Source organism: Vulpes lagopus, chromosome 7, assembly GCF_018345385.1.
Source record: "Vulpes lagopus strain Blue_001 chromosome 7, ASM1834538v1, whole genome shotgun sequence".
NCBI classification, from domain to species: domain Eukaryota; kingdom Metazoa; phylum Chordata; class Mammalia; order Carnivora; family Canidae; genus Vulpes; species Vulpes lagopus.
Genome location: NC_054830.1, coordinates 31,545,852 through 31,571,695, shown reverse-complemented (window position 1 = coordinate 31,571,695; position 25,844 = coordinate 31,545,852). Strand labels below are relative to the sequence as shown.

The 25,844-nt window shown below is 41.0% G+C and overlaps 1 protein-coding gene across 3 annotated transcripts in view; it reads left to right on the top strand.

Moving 5' to 3' along the window:
* Window positions 1-25,844, top strand: part of ADAMTS9 (ADAM metallopeptidase with thrombospondin type 1 motif 9) — a 161,590-nt gene that overhangs the window by 60,437 nt on the left and 75,309 nt on the right. For all 3 annotated transcript variants that reach the window (XM_041761923.1, XM_041761924.1, XM_041761922.1), the window contains 10 exons: window positions 7,368-7,534; window positions 7,624-7,753; window positions 8,364-8,490; window positions 11,792-12,002; window positions 12,698-12,862; window positions 15,106-15,270; window positions 19,143-19,262; window positions 22,261-22,365; window positions 22,505-22,672; window positions 24,868-25,137. In XM_041761923.1, the coding sequence (XP_041617857.1) occupies window positions 7,368-7,534; window positions 7,624-7,753; window positions 8,364-8,490; window positions 11,792-12,002; window positions 12,698-12,862; window positions 15,106-15,270; window positions 19,143-19,262; window positions 22,261-22,365; window positions 22,505-22,672; window positions 24,868-25,137 (1,628 nt within the window). The remainder of the gene's footprint in view (window positions 1-7,367; window positions 7,535-7,623; window positions 7,754-8,363; window positions 8,491-11,791; window positions 12,003-12,697; window positions 12,863-15,105; window positions 15,271-19,142; window positions 19,263-22,260; window positions 22,366-22,504; window positions 22,673-24,867; window positions 25,138-25,844) is intronic.

The following is a 25,844-nucleotide window of genomic DNA, read 5'->3' as shown; positions in this document are numbered from 1 at the left end:
ATGTCATGACTAGAATGGCCCACCTTGTTCCTTTATGGATTCTTCATCCTTCTCTCATGTCCAGGCACCTGATTAATTCCTTTGTATGCCTTCTGTTTAAACCACAACACACCATCAACCCTGTGTTCATTTCAACAGTTTGCTCAGCCCAGTCCCACGTCAACTTATCCTTCTGTAAACCACTGTGATCATGAAATTTGCCCAACCATTTTTAATTAAAAGAAGGACAAAGGGAGTGGGGTCATGACTGAAGGGATTCAGCTGGTCACCTTGCACAACCAAACTCCTCCTAGCCATGAAAAGCAGCACGGCTTGCACTCTGATCTAGAAGAAATCACAGAGGTCTGGCTAGGCAGTGACTTTTTAAAGGAAATGAATGTACTTGTTCTCTTGCAGTGTCTGGGCAGGAATTCTATTTATCCATCTGAATTCAGCCTCCGTAGATGCTTTCTGCACATATTTGGACCTAATGAGCTAGTTAGTGAGTATTCATTGAATCACATTAGAATCAGAATCTGTATTTTGGAATGTCTACATGGAATCCTTAATAGATAGACAATGATCCTTTAGCCAAGCATGCTGATCAAGTGTAATATATACACATGACTTCATTATAGGATTTTTTGCAGTATGTCATTATTCACTCATTCACTTCTTTAATATGTACCAGGCATTCTTCTAGGTACAATGAGCAGAACAGAATAAGTAAGTTTAAATCACTGTCTTCTTCAAACTTACTGTTTGGTGGGAGTAGAGAGGCAAAAAGCAATAACTTAATAGAGTAGCCAATTGTATGCTGTTAGAAGATGGTAAGTGCTATCAGAAAATAGAACATCATAAGGGAAATTGGGATACTGAGGGTGAGTTAGGAAGAGTGAAGTGTTTGAACTGTAGCAGGAGAAAAGAAGTTGATTTGGGGAAGAGCATTCCATGCAGAGGAAACGGCCGGTGCAAAATCCTAAGAACATGTCTAGATTGTTCCAAGGACAGAGGGAGGCCCATGTGGCTGCAGCTACATCAGCATGGAGGAGAGTTCTAGAGAATGTTGACCATGTGTCAGGAGTAGATTATATAGGGTCATATAAGCATTGAAAGGACTTCCTTGTACTCTCAAAGACATGGGAAACTACTGAAGAGTTAGAGCCAAGAATGACATGATATAATTACATTTATATTTTCAAAGGAGCATTTTGGCTCTTTGGTAGAAGAAAGGCACAGAGTAGATGCAGGAGGATTGGTTAGGAATTATTACAGTAATCCAAGAGAGAGATGCTGGTGGCTTGGCCCCAAGTAGGAGCAGTGGAGGTGACAGTACATGGTCAAAATCTGGGTATTTTTTGAAGGTAGAATCATCATGATTTGTTGATATGTTGAATATAGTATGTGAAAGAAAGGAATAAGTCAGGGGTGACTCCAAGATTTCTACCTGAGTAGCTAAAAAGACGGAGCTGCCATGAACTGAGATGAGACAATTTGTTCCTTATTTATCTATGTGGCCACGAGTGTCTTAAGGTCAGAGGCTGTGTTTTTATATCATTAGCTCTTGATATAAAGCCTACATATATATGTGCTAAGTAAATGGCAGCTCAGCTGTTGGACAGCCACTGCTCATGTCCTCTTTACTGAGGATTTACTATGTGCTTAATAAGGGATGGGATTACTGTGGACATACACAGAATCGTCCCTTCTTTGAAAGACCAGAGTCTTCTTTAGAATCATTTACTCAGTGGCTGGATCAGCTTTTCCCTACCCTAAATATCCAAATGAATGGTGACTTTATAAAAGAATTAATGGAGTTCTTGAGGACCCTTTTCAAAATTATTTTTTGGGAATCCCACATTTCTCATTCCACCACTGAGCAAAATAGGTCAAGCATTTTTTCTGTGTGCACTGGGTTATAAATTTGAACATGTGGCTGCTGCTATGGCCTTACTACTTCCTAATTAAATCCAGCAGCATTGCATGCAACCTCCTTTATTAATTAATTTCCTGAAAGCCAAAAGCCATGTTGACCTGCTTCTTTCTTCTTCTTGAAAGGGAGAAGGATTCTCTTCTCTTCTCCTCCCTGTTGGGAAAAATCTCCTTCCAAGTAGTGGCCTCAATTCAATTCAACTTCATTAACCAGGCCAGGCACCTGAATTGGGCAGGGCCTCCTGATAACCTTTTATTCCTCACGGGAGGTTTCTTAATCTCCTTGTAAAGAATGAAAGCAAAATTAAAGAAGATTTGTCATCTGGGACAGGCAGGCTGGAGTGGTCATGGCCCTTTAGTGGAATACTACAGTAAAGTCACCCATTGGCAAAAGAACAACTCTCTGGAAGCAAATGACAAGTGTGCAAGCCTAGATGGACAGTCACAGTTCACTGAGTGTAAAGGTCGAGACCTCAGGGCCTTTGAACCTTACAGTGGCTTCTTAGCAAATGAGAAAGAACATGACATCATCAAATCCAAGGTGTGTAAATATTTACTCTTGGCCTGAAGGAGGTGCAGCAAATGCTCTAAGAAGGTTTTCAAACCCATAGCTCTTGCGTTGCTAAGGCATCTTCATCTTTATCCCTCCCATTTTTCTACAGGCCAGCCAAGCTACAGTCTTTCTGCATATGCTAGTGAGGGAGCAAGTTCCAGGAGAGAGGGCCTTTGTAGCAACCCAGCTCTGATGGGTGAAATGGGGGGGAAACCAACCCAGGAAATTAGCTCCCCTAATCTCATTAGCGGAAGGTTGGGCAGTAGACTGTCGTTTGCAGGAAACTATTTGTTTCACAAGGTACCGAAGCAGAAAGTCTCCCTGTCAAAGGCCGTCCTTTCACACGGGCCGCTCCCTCCTGTTGGGTTAAAGCCAAGTTGCACCCAGAGCCACCCTGTTCGTGTTTCTTTAAGAGAAAAAGGAGCCATTTCTGTGATACTTCATTGTCTCTAGTACACTTAGCTCTTGATTAATTGTGGCAGTGGGAAGACAGGAGTCAATTCAGTTTGGGATAAATCATGAAGTTCATTTCCCCTGATTATTCCTTTCTCCTTCTCTCTTTACCATCTACCAGGAGAGGGAACATGCAGGGAAGGGTAAAATGCCCCTAGTCATAAGCCCGAGAGGAAGCGGGAAGATGTTGGAAAGGAGCCCCAGGATTAGCCTACGACAGACGATTGCTCTTTGAATGCACACAAAACTGGATTATCACTTAATTTACAGAGCCAGTCTCTCATTTCCCCCATTTTGGTGAAACATCAGCTGGGGAGCTAGCATGCGACTTCACTTGAAAGAACTGGGTGATTGCTTTGGCAGCATGTCCTGCTATCACCATGTAAGTGACCCACATTAGGAGGCAGCCTCAGGATGTCTGAGGGCCACAGAAACAGCTTCGCCTCCAATCAGTGACCCATTGAAAGTCCTGCATCTCGCCTGGCTGGTGGGTCTCACGCTACAGCAGCTATAGGGGAGACAAGGTTGTCAGAGCTTTACACTGACAGGGAAACAGTTATTTGGCTGGAAGCACTCTGTTCTCCTTGTCATAAATGTCAGGTCCAATCAGTCACTCCTTTCAGTGTCATTGATTGAGCACCTACTATAGACTGGGATCTTTCTTGGGGTTACAAGAGTGCATGTTTAAATGGTCGCTTTACTAAACAGGCTCATGTAGTCTAGTAAAACAAATGACTTTAAAAAAAAAAAGATTTTATTTATTTATTGATGAGAGACACAGAGAGGCAGAGACATAGGCAGAGGGAGAAGCAGGCTCCATGCAGGGAGCCTGATGTGGGACTCGGTCCCAGGACCTTGGGATCATGCCTGGAGCCAAAGGCAGATGCTCAACCACTGAGCCACCCAGGTGCCAACAAATGACTTTAATTGTGAAAAAAATATTTAGCTAGACTAGTTTTGGATTTCAACTTGTACATAGAGAAAGCATGCATGAATTCATTCACGCATTTAACAGGTATTTATTGACCTTGTTCTTAGAAAACCTTAGTCATTAACATGCTCTGGAGACATACTTCCCATGATTGGAAGTCACCTGGCCTTGGGAAGGTATTTTAATAATATTTAAGTCATGCTTTTCTCATCCCTAATTTAGGCCTTTGTAAAGGTGTTGGTAAGGAGATGGTGCATATGAAGGCATTACAGTTTGCCAGCAACTGCAGCCTGTATGCATGGTCTTGTTTTACGTTTGTAAACTATCCAGTAAGAAACTCATCATCCAGAGGAAGGAACTGAGGCTGAGAGAGTTTACATAAATTACCCAAGGTCACATAAACTTCTCAGAAGGTGGGAACAGGTGGAAATGTTACTGGTCCGAGTTCAGACCCTACACCCTTGACAACTTCATTTTCCTGCTTCTGTGGAGAAGAATAAGAATGTATGGCTGACTTGGGGGTATAAATGAATTGAGGCTTATGGTGGGAGGGAATGGTGAGGCTGGAAAGATAGGTTAAGATATGATTTGTAAAGATATAGGAAGGTTATGCTAAGGAGTTTGAAGTAAATCATATAGGTAGGAGGGACTATCAAAGAATTTTGAGTTAAGAAGAAACCAAGAGATTTTGGAAGGTTTGGTTTTTTAAAAGCTTTTTCCCTGTCACTACATTCTTCCCAGCCATTTCAAATGAAGGCATCTCATTCTTTCCTCAAAACCAAGATGGGGCTTACATGAGTGGGTGTATAAGTGCTAGATTAGGAACTGACTTAATTACTGATCCTAGAAGGAGTAGTACTTTGATCAGTATAGTGTCCAAATGGGTGAACTCTGTGAGGTTGCCATGTCTAAGGAAACAGGGACCCTGCTGCTATTGAGCCACCAAGAATATTCAAAGCTTCATCTCAGCCCTCAGTCATCTCCACGTAAGGATACAATACCGACTTTCCCTAAACCCTCTACACCTCTTCTGGCCTGCCTGGTGAAAGACATGCTTGCTATCACCTACATCAGTGAGAGACAGGTTAGGATCTGGCAAAAACCCAAGGCGTCTTGGCTCCGCATCCCACAACCAAGACCAATGTCACTAACATGATGTTGAGGCATGATGCTTCCAAAGATTCATGCTCTTCAGAGTCGCTTGAGCAGCTAGGACCAATTGGTTGACACTGGCACCTGGCATGAAACCCACTTGCCATCTGAGTTAAGTTTTCCACATTCCTTTTCTTTACTTAAATACGTGGCCTGTGCATTTCAGGGTACCCCCTACCACTACTGAGATTTGCTAATTGTATGCAACTTATAAAAAATAAGAGGGACGTTTTCTGATTTTCATTCAGGACTCAAATGTTTAATAGCTCTGATTTATTAAGTTCTTGTTTCATGTGAAGCCCAATACTCAGGAGGATTCATTATTCAAGGAGTGGTAGTACTGAAAAAAAGAACTAAGTGGTACTGATAATAAAACCAAAATTTTATAATACATACTAGGGGGAAAATATGATTGGGATTTTATCTAGAGAAATTAATCAAGAAGTTTGAAAATAGACTGTTTTTTTCTTATAGTAAATAAAACTATGTTTACATGTGAACCATGCATAGGTTTTTAGATTATAAGATAAAGCAACTGATAAATATTCTTATTTAAGCTTTCCACTTAAATTATGTGATAGCAGGGGCAGCCCCAGTGGCTCAGTAGTTTGGCGCTGCCGTCGACCCGGGGTTTGATCCCAGAGATCCGGGATCGAGTCACACGTCGGGCTCCCTACATGGAGTCTGCTTCTCCCTCTGCCTGTGTCTCTGCCTCTCTGTGTGTGTGTCTCTCATAAATAAATAAATAAAATCTTTTTTAAAAATTATGTGATAGAGTAGTACATTCTTTGCTTAAAGTTTGAATTTAACAGTAAAACCTGAAAAGGAGTCATTTTTATGAAAGCTTTCTGGGGCTATATTCACTTTCTTAATAGTCTCTCTTCATGCTTAGATAAATTATTTCTTCTGAAGCATCTGTCATTGTAGCTTATCTGTCCATTTTGTTTACTTTCCCTAAGTTCTAATGGGTCTAATTCCCTCAAGTTCTCGGTTGGCCTATATTTTGGCACTTGACTCAAGTAGTTCTCTAACATGACTTTTTCAGCTTTTCTAATTGTTTCACCTTTTATTCAACATCTACAGTAGATTCATTCATTTTTCTAAAAAAGAAGTGTTTATTGGTAAGGTACCATGTGCTCTTTTTGAAGCTGAGATATAGCAGTGAGTAAAAGGACCCAAAAATTCTTGCCCTCATGGGGCTTACTTTCTTAGTTGGGGAGAGAGAGCATATACAAAGTGTTATGGAGGAAAACTAGGGTGGTAAACGGGATGGGAAATGTGGAATCCGTGCTGGTAGTGGGAAGACATTACAGTTTTTAAAAGAATGGTCTGGGAAGGCGTATTAATTATCTTTTACTGTATAACAAATTATCTCAAGACATAGTGACTTAGAGGAACAAGTGTGTACTGTCTTCCAATTTCTGCATGTTTCAGCACAACTAGGTATTTCTGGCTTGAGGTCTCTCATGAGGTGACAGTTAAGACTTCATTTGGGGCTGTGATCACATCTAAAAGGGCTGGTGAGTCCACTTCCCAAATGCCTCATTCAGATGCTATTGGCAGAAGGCTTTATTTCTTTACAGGAAGCCATTCAGTGGGGGCTGCTTGGGTGACCTCACACCATGGCAGCTCAGCTGCTTCTCCCAAAGCCAGAGTCGAGGAAGAGCAAGGTAGAGCCACAATGCCTGAGACCTGGCCTTGGAGTCACACTCTGCCTTTCCTCAAAATCCTAGCGATTATACAGTCAGTGTGAGTCCATGTGGGAGAGGACAACACAGAGTGTGAATATCAACAGGCAGGGATCATTGGGGCCATATTGGAGGCTGGCTGCTGCACTAGGTCTCACAGAAAAAATGACATTTAAGCATCATGTCAGCCATGGATTTTCAGATTCCATATCTGTCGAAGAAGACTAACAAAGATTCAACAGGCTCTAATAATCCTAACATAAAATAGGGATATTTGCATGGGAGTTGATTTTATAAATTTTCAGTTCATTAGTACATATTTTCAAATCATAAGACTTCTGCTTCCATCTGTAATGCCGTAATGTGGGGCTTGTATCTCAAACCCCACACTAATTAAAACCCTTATATTATTTTTTAGTAATATAATTACATGGGTAGGGAGGTGTTTTTATCTCCCTTTTAGAGATCAGGAAATGGAGACAGAGAGAGGGAAAGTGAATTCCCAAGGCCGTGAAGGTGGCAGGTGGCAGGTGGCAAACTAGCATTTGAGTGCCTCTTGTCCAACTGAAAAGTATATATTCTTTGCCCTCCCGACCCTCTCCCTATCAGAGCGTTCTTTCGTATTTCAGATAACAAGTCATTGGCAGAAAATCAGTGAATTCTCTTTTCTCATCTACAGCTTTATCAAGCAGTAAAGGTGAATTCTTGCTAAATGGAGACTTCGTTGTCACCATGTCCAAAAGGGAAATCCGCGTTGGGAATGCCGTGATAGAGTACAGCGGGTCCGACAATGTAGTGGAAAGAATTAACTCCACGGACCGCATTGAACAAGAACTTTTGCTTCAGGTAAAAACTTGACTGTGAGCCTGTGACCCTTTCCTTCCATGTGGTGTCACCAGACCTGCAAACATCTCCATTTTGTCTGCTCATCCCAGGTATTGTCAGTGGGAAAGTTATACAACCCTGATGTGCGCTATTCTTTCAATATTCCAATTGAAGACAAACCCCAGCAGTTTTACTGGAACAGTCACGGGCCCTGGCAAGCATGCAGCAAACCCTGCCAAGGTATCTACTTTTCAGCTGAGTTTCAGGGATTTGAGATTTTTAAGAATTCTTTTATTTTTCTTTGGAAGCAGTCAAATGCATGTAATCTATAAAACTTTGTTTGCATAAATTCTCTGATCTCCTTTCTCTGCATCTTTCTGATTATTTTTGGCTGGTAGGCTGAGCTTTTTAAGGGATTCAGGATATGTTGGGTTTCCTCTTCCTTAGAGATTCATATATGTGTATGAAGCCAAGTAAAATCAGCTCTGCCACTTTGATTTTCTGGAGACATTGATTAGGTAGTCATATTGTATATCATTTATCACATTTCCTGTTGCCTAAATTAGGGGTCAGCAAACCATAGCCAGTGTGCCAAATCCAGCCTGCTACCTGCTTTTATAAATAAAGTTTTATTGGAACACAGTTACACCATTTTTACATGTTGCATGTGGGCACCTGCTCTTGCCCTATAATGGCAGAGCTGAATAGTCGTGACAGAGGTCGTATGGCCCACAAAGCCACAAATAATTCCATTTAACCCAGGACAGAAAATGTTTGCCAGTCCCTAGTCTAAATAGTCTATGGAATAGGTTACTTTCTCTGATTGAGATTTTTTTCCCTCCTTGCCTAGGGGAGCGAAAGCGAAAACCTGTTTGTACCCGGGAATCTGATCAGCTTACGGTTTCTGATCAAAGATGTGACCGGCTGCCCCAGCCAGCACCCATTACTGAACCTTGTGGCACAGATTGCGAGCTGAGGTGAGGCTAGTGTTTGCTTCTGGTCTTTACTGTGCACTCTGAGAGTCTTTTGGAGGGGAAGGACGGAAGGAGGAGACAGTGGTCTTTAGTTCCCCTTCCTTGCGTCTCTGTGAAATAAGCTTCAGCCAATTTTCCATCCCTCAGAAACCAATTATCCAAGACATATGCCTGCGGATTTCTTGTTCTTCTCCTAAGAATTAAAAATAGCTAATAGAGTATGGCATTTGTCAAAAGAAGTTCTCGTTTGACCCTCACAACTCAGCACTAGATATTGTTGTGATTGAGTCATATTTTATTTAAGTTTGGTACCAATGTCAACAGAAAACCAGGGAAGCGGCATCTCTCAAAGTACCTGTATGTTGTGCTCTGTACACCCAGAGTATCTGTCACCCAGCAGAAGAAATCTTATGCATATGAAAATTGCAGTACACTAATGTAAAGTCATGGAAGGAACTAGAAGGAAATCTTCACACCGATGTCTAGATATGGAAAATATCCTGTATCTAAGAAAAGTAGGAAATCTGAGGCAAGAAATAGTGGGTACAGAATTCTGAAGTTTTCTGATATATATGCAAGGTTGACTGTGTCATGTTTGAATGTTAATCAGCCTGGGTGTTGCTTTATATAGTCTGAATGTCAGTCTCAATGCAAGTAACAGGAATTGATGCTTTAATTCTCCTTTTACAGAAGAGAAATTATCTCTTCCTCAATCAGGGAAATTGTTAGGATCTTACCATTTGTAAGTGGAAAAGTGAATACTTTAGGATTTTGCAGGTTCCACAACACAGTGCCAAATCTTATCAAATGGTATTGACAGTCTATAGTGCTGCAGTGAAGATTATAAGGACCTCTCAAGGCACCAAGAGAAAAGAAAAGTGCTGGACTCAATTAGTAATGTCTGTCATGTGAGTAGGTGAAGGGGACATGGCACAAGTGCCACATCTTTGCCAGAGCTGATGTCTGATGGCTTTGACTTCAAAGCCCAGGCTCTCTCCACCCACATTGTACTTCATGTCTACCCAGCATCACTGACCTGTTTGTTCATGGGGTTGTCAGAAAGCATTGATAAGTCATTGTAGAAAGAAAAAATCGAAGACATTAAAAGACAGACATTTATGCTGTAGGTATAAATTATACCTACATTATAGGTAATGTACAGACATTATAGGTAATGTACTTATAAATCCATTGCTTTAGCCAACTGAGTTAATTTAGTTAAATTAGAGTTAAGGTCTTTTCAGGAAAAATAATTAGTTATCTAATTGCCAAACTGAATCAATCACAAAAAAAAAAAAAAACCTGACAGACATTGTCATTGTGGTTCATACTAATTGTTGCTGAATAGCTATGGACAATGCTGAGAGACTAGAGAGAGGATTGTTACTGATGAATCAAACTCTAAATAGTTTTTTCCCAAAGCACGTGTGTGGAACACAAGTTCCACAAGATAATTTGTGGTCACCCAGTATGTTTCAGAAGCCTTACCAACTATCTCCTCCCCTCTGTCAAAATCCATCGTGTCAGTTAACATTTGGAAGGCCCAGAGAAGTTCTAAAATAGAGACACCCGCTTAAATCAGTAGTTTCCAAATTTATTCCTAGTATTTTTACTCCCATGATGCCCCACACACTCACAGAAGCATACACATTTTTTGTTTCTACTTGTAACAAACACTTTGCTCCTCTGAAATATAGTAATAAAATGCATTTGGGCATGAAATGAACCGAATGAATTCAAAACACTGAAGTTGAGACCACTTTCCAGGGAGAGAATATATGAAGAAGTTGATGATAGATAGCATTTTGAGAAGAACTTTCCTAAGGCAATGCTGTGACATTTCCACAGACTCTTCCAGGTTCTCTGCCCAAATGCTAGAGATTGTGTGAATATCAGGGAGACTCTATTATACTTGATCTGATGGTGTGTTTTCTTGTGGGGGCAAGACTCCTGCCTCCCTTACCCACGATGGATAAGCTTTCCATGAAAAAAATGGTGATGAAGGCAAAGAGAAGGTAGCCCAGAATCAAGGAGCAGCAGATGAAAGTTCCAGATGCCTCTGTTGAATTGGACCACATTTTTGCCTCACTTCCTCAGGGAAGTGAGAGTTTGCCCAGACTAAGCTTTGACAGGATGAGATAAAGCATTGTTTTACAGTCTCTCATTTAACATGTTCCGGTTAGAACAAAATCACCAAATACTGTGTGACTCTAACGGAAAATCTCAGTAGCCCACTTTCCATGCCAAACATAAAAGCTGGTCAACTCTGACCTACTTTTAAACATTTGTGAGAAACTCCAAGATAAGCATGTGGCCAATATTCTTCATTGTTTCCCAGTCCTGCCCCTGGACAGGTATGGATGGAAGAATTCTTAGGGCGTCCGTATTGGGCACACTACCCAATTTCTGAGAAGTAGTTAACAAGAGTTAATTCTAATGAAGATTTGAAAAAATTATCCTCTTTTGGATTGTTACATTGAATCAACATTCATTTTAAGCTTATATATTTATATTCTTCTAGTCAGTTTTAAATGGTTTTGTTTTAATTTAAGAACTGACTATATTTGGGGGGTATTAAAAGAATCAGTCTTTCAGCACATGTACCATTTTGTGGGGAGATGCTGATAATTGAGAGGCTGTGGCTGTGTGGGAGTGGAGCTTATGGGAAGCCTCTGTACCTTCCTCTCAGTTTTGCCATGGACCTCACATTGCTCTAGAAAAATTAAGTCAATTGTCTAGTCAAACTATATAGACTACAGGCCATGTTTAAAAGGAACTTAGTCTTTATTCACAGAGTTTAGCACACTTGCCACAATTACAGTCCAGTTATCCATTCTTTTATTAAGTTCCGGGATGTTCACCGAACACATTTTAGCATGGGCCACATAAAGGGGGTTTTCGAGGCAGTTTCCAACAGTGGTCCTCTGTCAGAAGCAGCCCTCTTGAGAAACGAAATGCTGAGTTGCATGAACCTTTTAAATATAAAATTGCTTTTTTTGCTCTATTGAGTCCAATGTTTTCTTCTTTTTGGTTGCTTGAATTTCAGATTGACTGTATCAAGGGAGAATCTTCACAAAGATGGAACCTCTGAGTATCACTCTGTGACTTCCATGTACATTACCAGCCATGAAAAATACATGGATATGTTGGTTTAAAATTGGATTTCAGGAACTGACTGTGGCTTTGGGTTTTGTGGTATTTGAGCTAAGGAAGAAAAAAGAACTCAATTCTTCTACCAGTTGAATATAGATAGGACATACATATTTAACAGAAATGTTGTTTTATCCCCATTATTTATGCATAGGTGGCACGTTGCCAGCAGGAGTGAATGCAGTGCCCAGTGTGGCTTGGGCTACCGCACATTAGACATCTACTGTGCTAAATATAGCAGGCTAGATGGGAAGACCGAGAAGGTTGATGACGGTTTTTGCAGCAGCCACCCCAAACCAAGCACCCGGGAAAAATGCTCAGGAGAATGTAACACAGGTGGCTGGCGCTATTCTGCATGGACTGAAGTAAGTTGATTCTCACTCAACGAAAGTCTTCTTCCCGGATGCTAAGTCTGATTGATTAGTTGGCTAATCAACTAATTGATTAGTTAGGGCTACATTGAGAAACCCTATGTAACTGTATGGAAGAGAGTACCATGCTTGATTTACAATGCCTGACCTCATTCTGTAGAAAAGAGTACCACAGTCAATTTGTAATGTCTTGTAGCACCTGGGTGGCTCACTGGTTGAGCATCTGCCTTTGGCTCAGGTCGTGATCCTGGAGTCCTGGGATTGAGTCCCGCACCGGGCCCCCTCAGGGAGCCTGCTTCTCCTTCTGCCTGTGTCTCTGCCTCTCTCTGTGTCTCTCATGAATGAAAAAATAAAATCTTTTTTAAAAATTTGTAATGATTATATGACATTGAACATGGTGTATGGAAAATTGAGAGTGGTAGAACAATTCATCTAATCCCTTTTGCCACACCCCACAGGCCATTTCCAATGTTGTTTTCTCATGGTGACCCACTAATATTGACTTCAGTATAAACCAGGGGAATAAATGGGATAGCATGAGTAGACACTCCCCAAATCACACCTTGAATTGGATCGGTTGGGTGATTGTTTCTTGGGGGTTGAAAAGAGACAAGCCAGTGTAGCCAGGATGTTGACCATGCTGGATAAGAAACTTAGCAACAGTTTTATTTCATGTATTTTCCTTTCAGTGTTCTAAAAGCTGTGATGGTGGAAGCCAGAGGAGAAGGGCTATTTGTGTCAACACCCGCAATGATGTACTGGATGATAGCAAATGCACACATCAAGAGAAAGTCACCATTCAGAGATGCAATGAATTCCCTTGTCCACAGTGGAAATCAGCAGACTGGTCAGAGGTGAGATAAAAGGGCTCCTATTTCCCCTGGGTCATCTCTGATACTCTAATTCTGAGTCTCTCTGATTCCCTTCAAGTCTGCACCTGCTGCTCCCCCACCCTCCACCCCCATCTCCTTGATGAAGCAACTGTGGTCCTCTGTCCTCTGGACAACCATATGGGGCGTGACTGGTCCACTAGTGGCCTCAAAGGCACGGTGGGTCTGGCTGGATCACCCACTCTGATAGCTTCTATTGGTGATTTTTGAAATTCCACCAAGTCATTGTAAAGGAAAATAAGGACTTGATTAGTCATAAAGCCATGCTAACTTAGACTTGAAGTTAAATGAAAAAAGGGGTTTCCTGTTTTCTTGTCTGTAGAATAAGAAAATTAGACCCCAGTAAGGGTCACTTAGTAAGGTTAGTAAGTGACCTGTCTGATTTATTCATCCAGTTGCTAGTGGAAAACTTAGGAAAGAAAGGACTAGCTGAATGTTCCAGACTTTTGCCTATCTCCTCCCTTACCTGATGAAGCCTAAGGCAAACCCTCATCGCTTAGCACAGGTGGCCCTGGGACAGCAGGAGAAAGAACGCAGAGCCTCTCTCTTGGTTTTATGGTTAGCACTCACTATTAACTCAGCCCAGGGAGATCCTCACCAAGCAGGTGACTGCCTCTGCCTTCCTTCATGGGGACAAGTGGAAAGAGGACAGGAGTTCCCTTACTGACAGGCCAAGTCAGGAATGCAAGGAAAGAGGTGTTCCCCTGCTACGGCTTCTGCGCCCATTTCCTTATCTCAACCATGTAAGTGCAGTATTAACTTTTACTTTCAATAGCATATAAAATACAAATCCTAAAAGTGTATTGTTAATGCCCCTGAAATGGCACCCCGCAGGAACCTATGGTTCACAGTGTCTGATTCCTGCACAAGTTGCTGTTTTTTTTTCTGTTGACAAGCTGCCTTTGCTTCAACTCTAGTGTTTGGGTTTTAAAAAGATGAAAGAAGGTAATGGGTTAAAGTTTTACCTAGATAGCTAAGAATAGTTGAAGTATCATTTCAAATCAAAGAGCAAACCTTTGCAGGAAGACTTGTTGAAATGGAGGTGAGGGGATCTTAAACTATATATTCAGTATGAGCCAACATTCCTTCGCTTAAAAAACTGGGAACAAAACAGCAAAATGTTAATAATGAAGATCCCCAGGGAAGTGAGACTTTTTTTATTACTATAGTTTTCTCTTTTATACTTTTCTATATTTTTCAGATTTTCTGCAATGAGCAGGGATAATGATGATATTTAACATTTATTAAATGAACATGTGCCAAGCATGTAACTTAGATTTTTTTCATGCAGTTTTCACAATTCTTTGCAGTAGACACTATTGTTATCCTCATTGTACAGATGAGAAAACAGAGGTACAGAACCATCAAACCGTCACTTGACTTAGTATCCATAGCTGATTGCGTTGGGATTAAAACTCACATTAGTCTGACTGATAAATTCCCTACACTTAACTCCTATTTTATAAAATCATAGATGTTTTATAGTACAGTGTGACTCCGACTTATAGTGGTTCAACTTAACAATTTTTCTTTCTTTCTCTCTCTTTTTTTTTTTTTTTTACTTTACCATGATGCGAAAGCAATATACATTTAGTAGATGCCGTAATATGAATTTGGACCTTTTCCGAGGCTGGCTATCAGTGGTACTTAACGCTCTTGAGAAGCTAGGCGGCAGCAGCTCCCACTCAGCCACCCTATCATAACCACGTGAGGGTTGATAACCAATACACTTATGACCATTCTGTGCCCATTACTTTCAGTACAGAGTTCAATAAATTACATGGTATGGTATATTCAATACTTGATTATAAACTAAGCTTTGTATGGGATGATCTTGCCCCACCATAAGCTAATGCAGGATTTCTGTGCACATTTGAGGTTGGGTGTATTAAGTGCATTTTCAACTTAGGGTATTTTCAACTACCAATGGGTTTATCTGGATATAACCCCATCGTAAGTCAGGGGAGATCTGTATTTCATGGTGTAGTGCTATGCTGAGTTCATTCTGTACTTGACACTGTCCCAGAGCCTTTGTATATACAGAATGAATGAATGAATGAATGAGAAAGATGTTCATTCATTCTTCCCATAGCTCAAGATTGCTATGGGAAGAGAGCACATCTGTTCCTGCTCATCCATGAATAATCCCTGGGAACCACAACACATTGTTCAGAAACACCACTGATTGGCTGTGCTTTTTATTACAGTGCCTGGTCACCTGTGGAAAAGGGCATAAGCATCGCCAGGTCTGGTGTCAGTTTGGCGAAGATCGATTAAATGATAGAATCTGTGACCCTGAGACCAAGCCAGCCTCCATGCAGACTTGTCAGCAGCCAGAATGTGCGTCCTGGCAGGCGGGTCCCTGGGGACAGGTATTTTGAACGATAAAGTTCTTAACTACATTCTTTCCTTCTTATCTGGAGAGGGCTTGCAAAGGGGCATTCCAGCAGTGGGGATTTAACTGCCGTGTCTTGTGACTTGCACTATACCTCCGTGGTGCCTGATGGAGCCCAAGAAGCTCTGCAACCATTTTGCCCCAGGTCTGAGGATTGCTGCTTGCCCTCCTGGAGCTGATTATTCCCTTTGCAGACACAAAGGCGTGTCCTCGCCCTTAGGTTAAAACTGTAGTTTGAGTGCACGAGCATTTGAACAAACTCACAACAGATCTCGTGTCTGGCTGATGTTATCTTCTAGCATGCTGCTGCTGCGGGTCATTACAGAATGGGTTCTGGAGCCTTCTGCAGGGGTATCTGGACCGGGATTTGGCAGGGATGTTTGGGCTCCCCATGTCATGTTTCCAGAGCTCACCTCTCATATATAAGATCTTTCATACAGAATTAATCTAATCAAAAGTTGCAGAATCATCTCATTTTGAAAGATCTTTTCTGAATCCTCTGTGTGTAAGTTTCAGAGTCTTTACTTGAACTATTTTTAAAGGAAAGAGTGAAAGTCTCCCTTGGGCTCCCATTTGAGAAGCCACTACTCTGGGAATTGAGTCCTTCCTAATATAGAAGCAAAAGCATCCTGGATACTATTTAAGCAGCCCTCCGAGTTCCCAAGAGAAGCAAAGCAGCTGTCGGCTGTCACTTACACAATCTCTTGAAAAATAACTCTCCCCCCACACTGCCCAGCCATGACCACTCAGTCTTCTAGTGTATGTCTTTATTTCCAAGATGCATGCCATAAATGGGAGCAGCTGTATTACCACATCCTTAGAATTTCTATCAAATTGACCTTCTTCTGAGCCCTCCCATGGTACAGCATCCACAGGCAGAATGGCTGATCGTGTCTTTATTATTATTATTATTATTATTAATAATAATAATAAAAGACACAAAGAGAGGCAGAGACATAGGCAGAGGGAGAAGCAGATTCCCTGCGGGGAGCCTGATGTAGGACTCGATCCCAGGACCCCAGGATCACAACCTGAGCCGAAGGCAGACACTCAACCACTGAGCCAGCCACCCAGGTGCCCACGGCTGATCATGTCTGATCAAGCTACACAAACAGGGAGAGTCCCCTATACTTCTAAGTCCAGTTTCCTTTTTGTCTCTATCTGCATAACTCTTATGGAATAAGAGAAAGAGAAAGAGAGAAAGAGAACCCAGCTCAGAACACTGTTAAAATTTGAGTGTAACATCTTTTAGAACCAATGGGCCTATTTTTTATCTGTGTCTGCACCAGTCCTAGCCAGAGATTGCTCTTCCTTGTATTGAACATGCAATTCTGGATGACAAACTGGTTGTTGTTGTTGTTGTTGTTGTTGTTGTTGTTATTATGGTTTTATTTAAGAGTAACACATGTGCAGAAGAGAAATTTTGCAAAATGTAATTTAGCAAAAAGAATACCACCAAACACACTCAATTCTTTTTTTTTTAAGATTTTTTATTTATTTATTCATGAAAGACACAGAGAAGAGAGAGAGGTAGAGACACAGGCAGAGGGAGAAGCAGGCTCCGTGCAGGGAGCCTGACGTGGGACTCGATCCCGGGACCCCAGGATCACTACCTGGGCCAAAGGCAGACGCTAAACCACTGAACCACCCAGGGATTCCCAACACACTCAATAATGCACAGGTTATTAGTATTAATACATCTGATTCTCTTCTAATATTTTTAAACTAATATTAGGAGTATACTTAGTATATGTTTTTTATCTGAAGTAAAACACATGTCACACAATGAAGCACTTCACTCTGAACAGCTCAGTGGTTTTTAGTACATTCACAATGTTGGGTAACTGCCACCTCTATCTAGTTCCAAAATGTTTTCATCCAAAATGTTTCCATCACCCCATTAAGCCATTGGTCCCCATTTCCCCCCCGAACTCCACCCCCCCGGCAACGAACAATCTTTCTATTGCTGTGGATTTACTTATTTGAAGTATTTTGTGTAAATGGAATCATACACTGCGACCTTTTGCATCTGTTACTGTTCACATAGCATACATATTTCAAGGTCTATATCGGAGCACATATCCGTACCTCATTCATTTCTGTGGCTGCATATTTTATTGTATGAGTGTGCCATATTTGCTTATCCCTCCATACCTAGCTGGATATTTGGATTGTTTGTTCCTTTGGCTTTTGTGAGTAGGGTTAAGATGAATATTCATGTACTAGTGCTTGTTTTAGGACCTCATTTCAATTCTTTTTGGGTGTATCTCTGGGAGTGGTATTGCTGGATCCTGTGGCAAGCCTGGGTTTAACTTCTTAACTGCCAGTTTTTCACAGAATCTGCATCGTTTTATATTCCTACCAACAATACACAAGGGTTCCAATTTCTCTGGCTCCACACCAGAGAAATTGTTATTTTTCACCCCTTTTTAATTATGGCTCTCCTAGTGGGAGTAAAGTATCTCATTATGATTTTGATTTTGCATTTCTCTAATAACAGATGATACTGAGAATCGTTTCATGTACTTGTTGACCATCTGTATATCTTTTTTTGGAGAAGTATCGATTCGCGTCTTTTACCCATTTAAAAAAAGTGAAATTATGGTCAAAAAACATAACATCAAACTTATCATCTTAACCATTTTTCCAAGATTTTTTTTTCTAAGATTTTATTTATTGAGAGAGAGTGTTGTGTGAGCATGAGCTGGGAGAGGGGCAGAGGGAGAGGGAGAGAGGGAATCTCATGCAGACTCCACACTGAGCACAGAGCCTGACATGGGGCTCGATCTCACCACTTGGAAATCATGACCTGAGCCAAAATTGAGAGTCAGATGCTTAACTGACTGAACAACCCAGGAACCACCCCCCCCCCATCTTAACCATTTTGAAGTGTACAGGGTTTTTTTTGTTTTTGTCTTTGTTGTTTTTGTATTTTGTATCCCATGAAGCAAGATCAAAACCCAAGTGGAAACTAAGAGCCGGCTGCTCAACCAACTGAGCCACCCAGGTGCCCCTTAAGTATATATGGTTTAACAGTGCTTCTTTTCCCATTTTTTAATGAGGTCAGCTTTTTGTTGTTGAATTCTTGTTGTTCTTTATATTGTGGATTTCAACCCTTTCAGACATTTGATTTGCAAATATTTTCTCCAATCCCGTAGTGGGTTGCCTTTCCACTCTGCTGATGGTGTCCGGTGATGCAGAAGTTTTTAATTGTGATAAAATAAAACTTGTCTTTCTTTTGTTGTCTGTGCTTGTGGTAGCATATCCAAGAAATCATTACTAAATTCCATGTCACAAAACTTTTAGATAATCTGTTCATCTCAGAGTTTTATAATTTTAGTTCTTGATCTATTTGGGGTTAATTTTTATGTATAGTATGACTTAGGAGTTCAGCTTCATGCCTTTGCATATAGATAGGCACTTGTCTCATGGCCGTTTTTTAAAGAGAACATTCTTTTCCCCCATTGAATTATTAGAATTTTGTTGGAAATTGCTTGGCCATCGATGTATGAATTTATTGCTGGATTCAGTTTTTTCTCTTCTGTTTTGATGATTGTAGCTTTGGAGTCAGTTTTGACATAGGGATGTATCAAGTCACAGTCAAGGAGTGGAACTCCTACAAATATAATTCCAATGGGAGGTAGAACTAATTCTGGGCACCAAAGGGGTAATTGATGAATATAATTTGAGCAGAGCTGGATTGCCCACTTTTACTTAATTTCTCTGGGTGCCAGCTCTCTGTTCCACTATGATGGAAATTTTTTTTTCTTGTAGAGTATTATGGGTAAAGTAGGGAAAGAGAAAATTTGCTGAAATGTGCATACCTTTTGTTGTATTTCTTTCCCTCAGTGCAGTGTCACTTGTGGACAAGGATACCAGTTAAGAGCAGTGAAATGCATCATTGGGACTTATATGTCTGTGGTAGATGACAATGACTGCAATGCAGCAACTAGACCAACTGATACCCAGGTAAGTCTCCTTTGTCCAACTCAGTTCTTGGCTTTGGGCAGCAAGAGGCTAGAATTTGCCAGGGGTTCAGTCAAATTTGAAGCCCTTCCATAGTAAGTATGTAGGTAGAGCACGAGGTTGATTCTCTAAATTGTCCAGATTTACCTCTTTGCTACATCTTGAATCTTGATGTACTAGTTTCATTTTTCTCTGGTTATTTGAAGTGTATACGTAGATTTGATTTGATTCTGATTTTTTTTTAATTTTTTTTTTAATTTTATTTATTTATGATAGGCACACAGTGAGAGAGAGAGGCAGAGACACAGGCAGAGGGAGAAGCAGGCTCCATGCACCGGGAGCCTGACGTGGGATTCGATCCCGAGTCTCCAGGATCGCGCCCTGGGCCAAAGGCAGGCGCCAAACCGCTGCGCCACCCAGGGATCCCCTGATTTTTTTTTTTATTGGATAGCAAATGTTGGTTGTTTGGCTTTGTTTTCTTGAACTCAGACTTTTTTTTAATGGTTTCAACATAGGGCTTAGCAGATAGCATTGTATGTTCAGGCAGCAGTATGCTGGAGTTGGTCTGTACTGACTCACAAGAATTTTTGCAAGCTGGTTGCTAAATATAGGCATTGGTAAAAATTGAAGATATAAACCTGTAATTAAATAAATGGTATTTAAAGCTGATAAATACTCCAACCTTATCACTTTCTCATTGCTTTACTATTATCTGTGGTCTTGAGGTTATTTACATTTACATATATATCTGTATGGTGGAAATACTAAATAGTGGTGAGCTATTGCACATCTCTTCCCAAGTCTGTGTTTATCGACATCATATTGGTAGCTTGAAATTGGCTATGATGAGAGTATTTATACCCCAGAAATCAGCAAATGCTGTAAGTCAGGGTTTAAATTATTTTTTTAGACTTAAGAAAGGGATAGAGAAAATGGTAACAATGTAGATTATGCATTAATGCCTTAAAGAGTCTCATGTCTATGGTTGTTACATTGTAAATAACACAAAAAAATAAGGAAATACCCTTCTGGCATTTGGAAATTATTGTCTGATTTGGCACAGGAGTCATTCATATCATTCATGTCATTCATGAATAGAGTTCTGACATACATCTTGATTGTTTCCCTGTCACCTTACTCTCCAACATAAAATATCAACTCTCATTCATGTTAGAACTGCAGTTATTCAGCAATTACAACCATATCATGGCAACAGATCCAAGAAATCAACAAAAATCAGTGAAAGTATTCTGTGTGACTCAATTGACTATATGAAATTTAAAAGAAATAATTTTTTTTTTATTAATTAATTTATTTATTTATGATAGTCACACAGAGAGAGAGAGAGAGGCAGAGACACAGGCAGAGGGAGAAGCAGGCTCCATGCACCGGGAGCCCGATGTGGGATTCGATCCCGGGTCTCCAGGATCGCGCCCTGGGCCAAAGGCAGGCGCTAAACTGCTGCGCCACCCAGGGATCCCATAAAAGAAATAATTGTATATATTATTCTTATATGTAAATTGTGTGCTGTCTATATCCTTTATATCTGTAAAATTTATGATCAAACATCTATATATACTTGTAGATATATATCACATGTAACGTGTGTATGTATATATATATATAAATACATTTCTACAAACACACACATGCACATCTTTTTTCTCAAGAGAGCCAATTGAGCATCACTTCCAGCACCTTTCTTATTTATGGAAAGAGACTATGTAAAGAGAAGACTTGGGTTTGTATATCAGTTTTGCTGATTGCCAAAGACAGGAATATTGCCAAAGACATTATTCAAACCCTGACTATGCCCAGAGCTCATGCTCTAAGGCCCCATCTGGCATGTCCTGCTTTGGTTCTGAGGGCCTCAGTCTGCCACATTTCCACATGTGTTGTTAAAGGATGAAGAGTGTCAAAAAGTAAATGAATATAGCAGTGTTGTTCATCTTGTCATTGATCAATGATAAAACACCACTTGTGACTGTTGTCATCTTTCTTTTTTTTTTTTTTTTACTTTACTGTAATGTTCTAAACCACATGTTTAATGCCTGCAAAATGTTAGCAATTACATCTAAACAGTCATGAAATGAGGATTTAGCAACTCCCTTAGGGATTCAAAATACACATTTCTTCTTAAATTATTTTGTAACATCCGATGAAGTCTTGGGCAGTTCCCACAGTTAAAGCATATGGAAAATTTCTTGAGATTTTCTTTGGACCATGGGCAGAAGATTAACAGGTTCTGGAGCCAAGTAATAGAATTTCTCCATTTGGTTTGTAAGCTCCCTAATATCAGGCTCAGCAGTGAGCTTACTACTCTTTGCACCATGCCTGGCACATCTCAGGCATTTAATCAAAGAATATTTGCTAAATTGTAAGCAAGTATTATTTCTGTTTTCCCATCTATAAATCTGAAAATGCTGTCTACACCCAGATAATCTTAATTCATCATAGGGATTTCCTCTGAGTGGTTGAGGAGTGTTATATACATTTCAGGCATTGGCATATTGAATACACCTCTTAGATCTAGATTTGACCATCAACACCGTGGGAGTTCTCCTTAGGTGAACTTGGAAAATCAGTTCATGAGTAACAAATTCTGATTAGGGAATTAATTGAAATGTGCAAACAGAATTTGGTCTTCAGAATTTTAAACAATTGACAGTTGACATTTTGAGATGATATCCTGTTCTTTCCCAATGTATGTGCCATTTTACAATAACTTTTTCTTTTTCCACTTGAACAGGTAAGTAACTATGGTATTAAAAATTATAGGTCAACTCCTGCCCTATATCAGTACACACATAGAGTGACTCAGATCACACTCCATTTTATAGTTGAAAACACTGTGGCTGACAGATGACATGTGATTGTCCCAGAATCACACAGAAATCCGAGGCATCAGAATTCTTAGCCCTTAAGTTTTTATTTGCCTTGACCATTAATGTGTGCATGAACTTCAAGGTAACCTTGGCCTTTTTCCCTCTCTCACATCTAGGACTGTGAATTACCATCTTGTCACCCACCCCCAGCTGTCCCGGAAGCAAGGAGAAGCACACATAGTGCACCAAGAACCCAGTGGCGATTTGGGTCTTGGACACCAGTAAGAAATAGAAGGAAGACATAGAGAAGGGTGGAAGGGGAGGCAGAGGTTCTCTGACATGACTGTAGGAAGTGGGTTACTGTCCAGTGAATCATCGTTTCAAAATAACATACCTGCCTTATTTTACTTCAACACTCAGTGCTCAGCCACTTGTGGAAAAGGTACTCGGATGAGATACGTCAGCTGCCGGGATGAGGACGGCTCTGTGGCTGACGAGAGCGCCTGTGTAACCCTGCCTCGACCAGTGGCAAAGGAAGAATGTTCTGTGACCCCCTGTGGGCAGTGGAAGGCTTTGGACTGGAGCCCTGTAAGCGAGTGGATTCTTTGGAATTGGGAAATGACTAGGGGAACCATAAGCAGATAACTAGGGACAGGTCCCAAATGTCGATGGGTATTATTTTACAATTGGACTTAGTCTGTGATTTAAATTATTTTGCCTTATCTGTGTACAGCTGGTATGAATCTTAACCAGATGTGCAAGAAATGGATGTTGTTAAAATGTGTGAATCAGTATGTAGTTTACATATGCCCCATCCTGGTGGATTGAGTGGAAATATTCATGTTAATTGAGTCACATGAGAATATAATTAGCTGGTACCTTTATATATAGTACCTTTTGGTACTATATAGTATATATAGTATATAGTATATAGTATATATATAGTATATAATATAGTACCTTTTGGTACTATATTACCAAAAGGGCCAGGGAGAAGAGGGGAGTAAGGAGAGGGCCTCTTACCTTGAGTCTGGATGCCTCCTGTAATCTCAGACTCTTGAAGTCCAGTGGCTCTTGGCTTCCCTGTCAAAAGTGGGAAGTGAGACCCCCCTCCCCCCCATCCAGTACCATGGGCTCGGCCTCCTGTGCACACCAGACACCATCTATGGGCTTTTATAAAAGTAGAAAAACCTTTGTCGGGGCACCTGCGTGGCTCAGTGAGTTAAGCGTCTAACTCTTGATTTCCACTCAGGTCATGATCTCAGGGTTGTGGACTGGAGCCCTCTGTTGGGCTCTGCACTCAGTGTGGAGTCTGCTTGTCTCTCTCCTTCTGTTCCTCCTCATGCTCCATCCCTCTCTCCCACTCTCTATCCCTCTCATAAATAAATAAATAAATAAATAAATAAATAAATAAATAAATAAATAAATCTATCTATCTATCTATCTATCTATCTATCTATCTTTAAAAAAGAAAAGAAAAGAAAAACCTTCGTCTTCAGGCAGCTCCCACTTTCTGCCTTGCAAAAATCCCAGAACCCAGGAAATGCAAAGCTTAGGATAGATAAGAAGAGGCCATAAGGAAAATAGAGAATTAATATCTCAATAAATATTGTAACATATGTATAAGTTTGAGCAATAGTTTCAAGAAAAGCCATGTAAAAATCTGGATCTTGACATTTACTGGCTGCATGACCTTGAGCAGTCTGGTTAAAGTCTTTGAGCCTCAATTTTTTCTTAAAAGACCAAAACAGAATACCTACTACCTACCTTACAAGATGGTTGTATTACTTGAGATTGCTTATGTTAAATGCTTAGTACAAAGTAGGTGCTCAATAAATGGTAGATAATCTCACTGTTGTGCCTTGAGCTATCAGTCTGTCCATCCGCCCATCCATCCATCCTTCCATTAAATATATCTGTCTGTGCATCAGATATTTATAAAATCTTAGTGTAGAAAAAGCAGTGAACAGCAAATAATAAAGCCCAGCCTTTATGGAGATTATTCTGATGGAAGTTCTAATAAATGAACAAATAAAGAAATATATAGATATAGACATAGCAACAAACACAGACAAGTGCTAGAAAAATGTCAGGCATAGGGAATTATGGGATGTGCTATTAGGGTGGCCAGAGAAGGCCCAACAGCACATTGAGCAAGATATGAATGAAGTGAGTGAGTGAGCCATGTGGACATCTATGTTGTATGGGAAAAGGTACAGCAGGTGCAAAGATCCTAAATAGGGAGTATTCTTGGCATGTTCAGGAAACATCCATAAGCTCAGTTTAACTGAAGTGCAGTAACTAGAGAATGACAAGGGATGGGTCAAGGAGGTAGCCAGTGGCCATACAGAGGGCCTTCCAGGCTAAGATGAGGACTCTGGACATTATTCAAAGTGAATTGGGAAGTCACTGGAGAGAATGGCATGATCTTTTATTGTAAGGGTCAGGTTTGTGTTATGTGAGCAGATGTGGGCTGGGGCAGAGAATGTCAAGTTTGTAAGTAGGATCCCAGCTGAAAAGCCATTGCAGGCATCCTGGCAGGGGCAGGTGACAACGGAGATGATGGGAAGTGGCTGGATTGGGGGTGTATTGTGACTACTGAGCTGACAGGGTTTCTCAGTGAAATGGCTGTAGGGTGGAAAGACAAGGGAGCAGAAAAGGATGACGCCAAGCTTTGGGGCCTGAGCAGCTGGGTGAGCAGTGGGCCATTCGCAGAAAATGCACATTGATAGATCTGTGACAGCCAGTGACCAATCCTTTCTCTTTCTGGATGTTCAACGTAGTGCTCTGTGACGTGTGGGCAAGGCAGGGCGACCCGGCAAGTGGTGTGTGTCAACTACAGTGACCACGTGATTGATCAGAGTGAGTGTGACCCAGATTACATCCCAGAAACCGACCAGGACTGTTCCACATCACCATGCCCTCAGCGGACCCCAGACAGTGGTCTCGCTCAGCACCCCTTCCAGAGTGAGGATTACCGCCCCAGAAGCCCCGGCCCCAGCCGCACCCACGTGCTTGGTGGAAACCAGTGGAGGACTGGCCCCTGGGGAGCAGTGAGTATTCCCTGAAGTCTTTCTCTTAACTTGCTTTCTTCTGTTTCACGCATTCAGCTTTCGGAGGCAAACAGATTAGAAACACCTTTGAAGCCTTTTTTCTCACAAGGGATTGGCATTGTACATTTTCATCTGTTTCAGGTGAACCCTAATGGGTTTGTTGCAGTCCCTGAAAAGGTGCCCCCAGATACTGTCTGCAGGCACCTACAAGCTGCCTTAGCTGGTGGCGGGGGGGGTCCGTTCACAGCTGGGCAAAAGATCAAGTGGCTTCTAGGCCGTACTGTGAAGACCATGTTGATGAATCCCAGGGGCTAAGGTGACAGGCAGCTCCTACCCATAAGGAAATTAAACGGACAGATTAAAAAAAAAAAAAAGAGTAGTAGTTCATTGTCCTGGATTGGGGGGGAAGGGCAACATGAGCCTGGATAATTCTAGAAGTACCATAACCTAATGGTTAACAGTACAGACTCTGAATGAAGATGCCTCTGTTTTAGCCAAGGACTTACACTTTCAAATTCTGAGGTCTTTAGTGGGTTCCATATTCTCCATGAGCCTCAGTTCCTTGTTTGTGAAACAAAGTTAACAGTAACTCCAGCTTTTCTGGGTTGTTGTAGGAAATAAATGTGATATACAAATAAAGTGCTCTGTGTGCTGCCTGCCCCAGAGTAAGACCTTTCTCATTATTCTTATCATTGTCCTTCATGTTA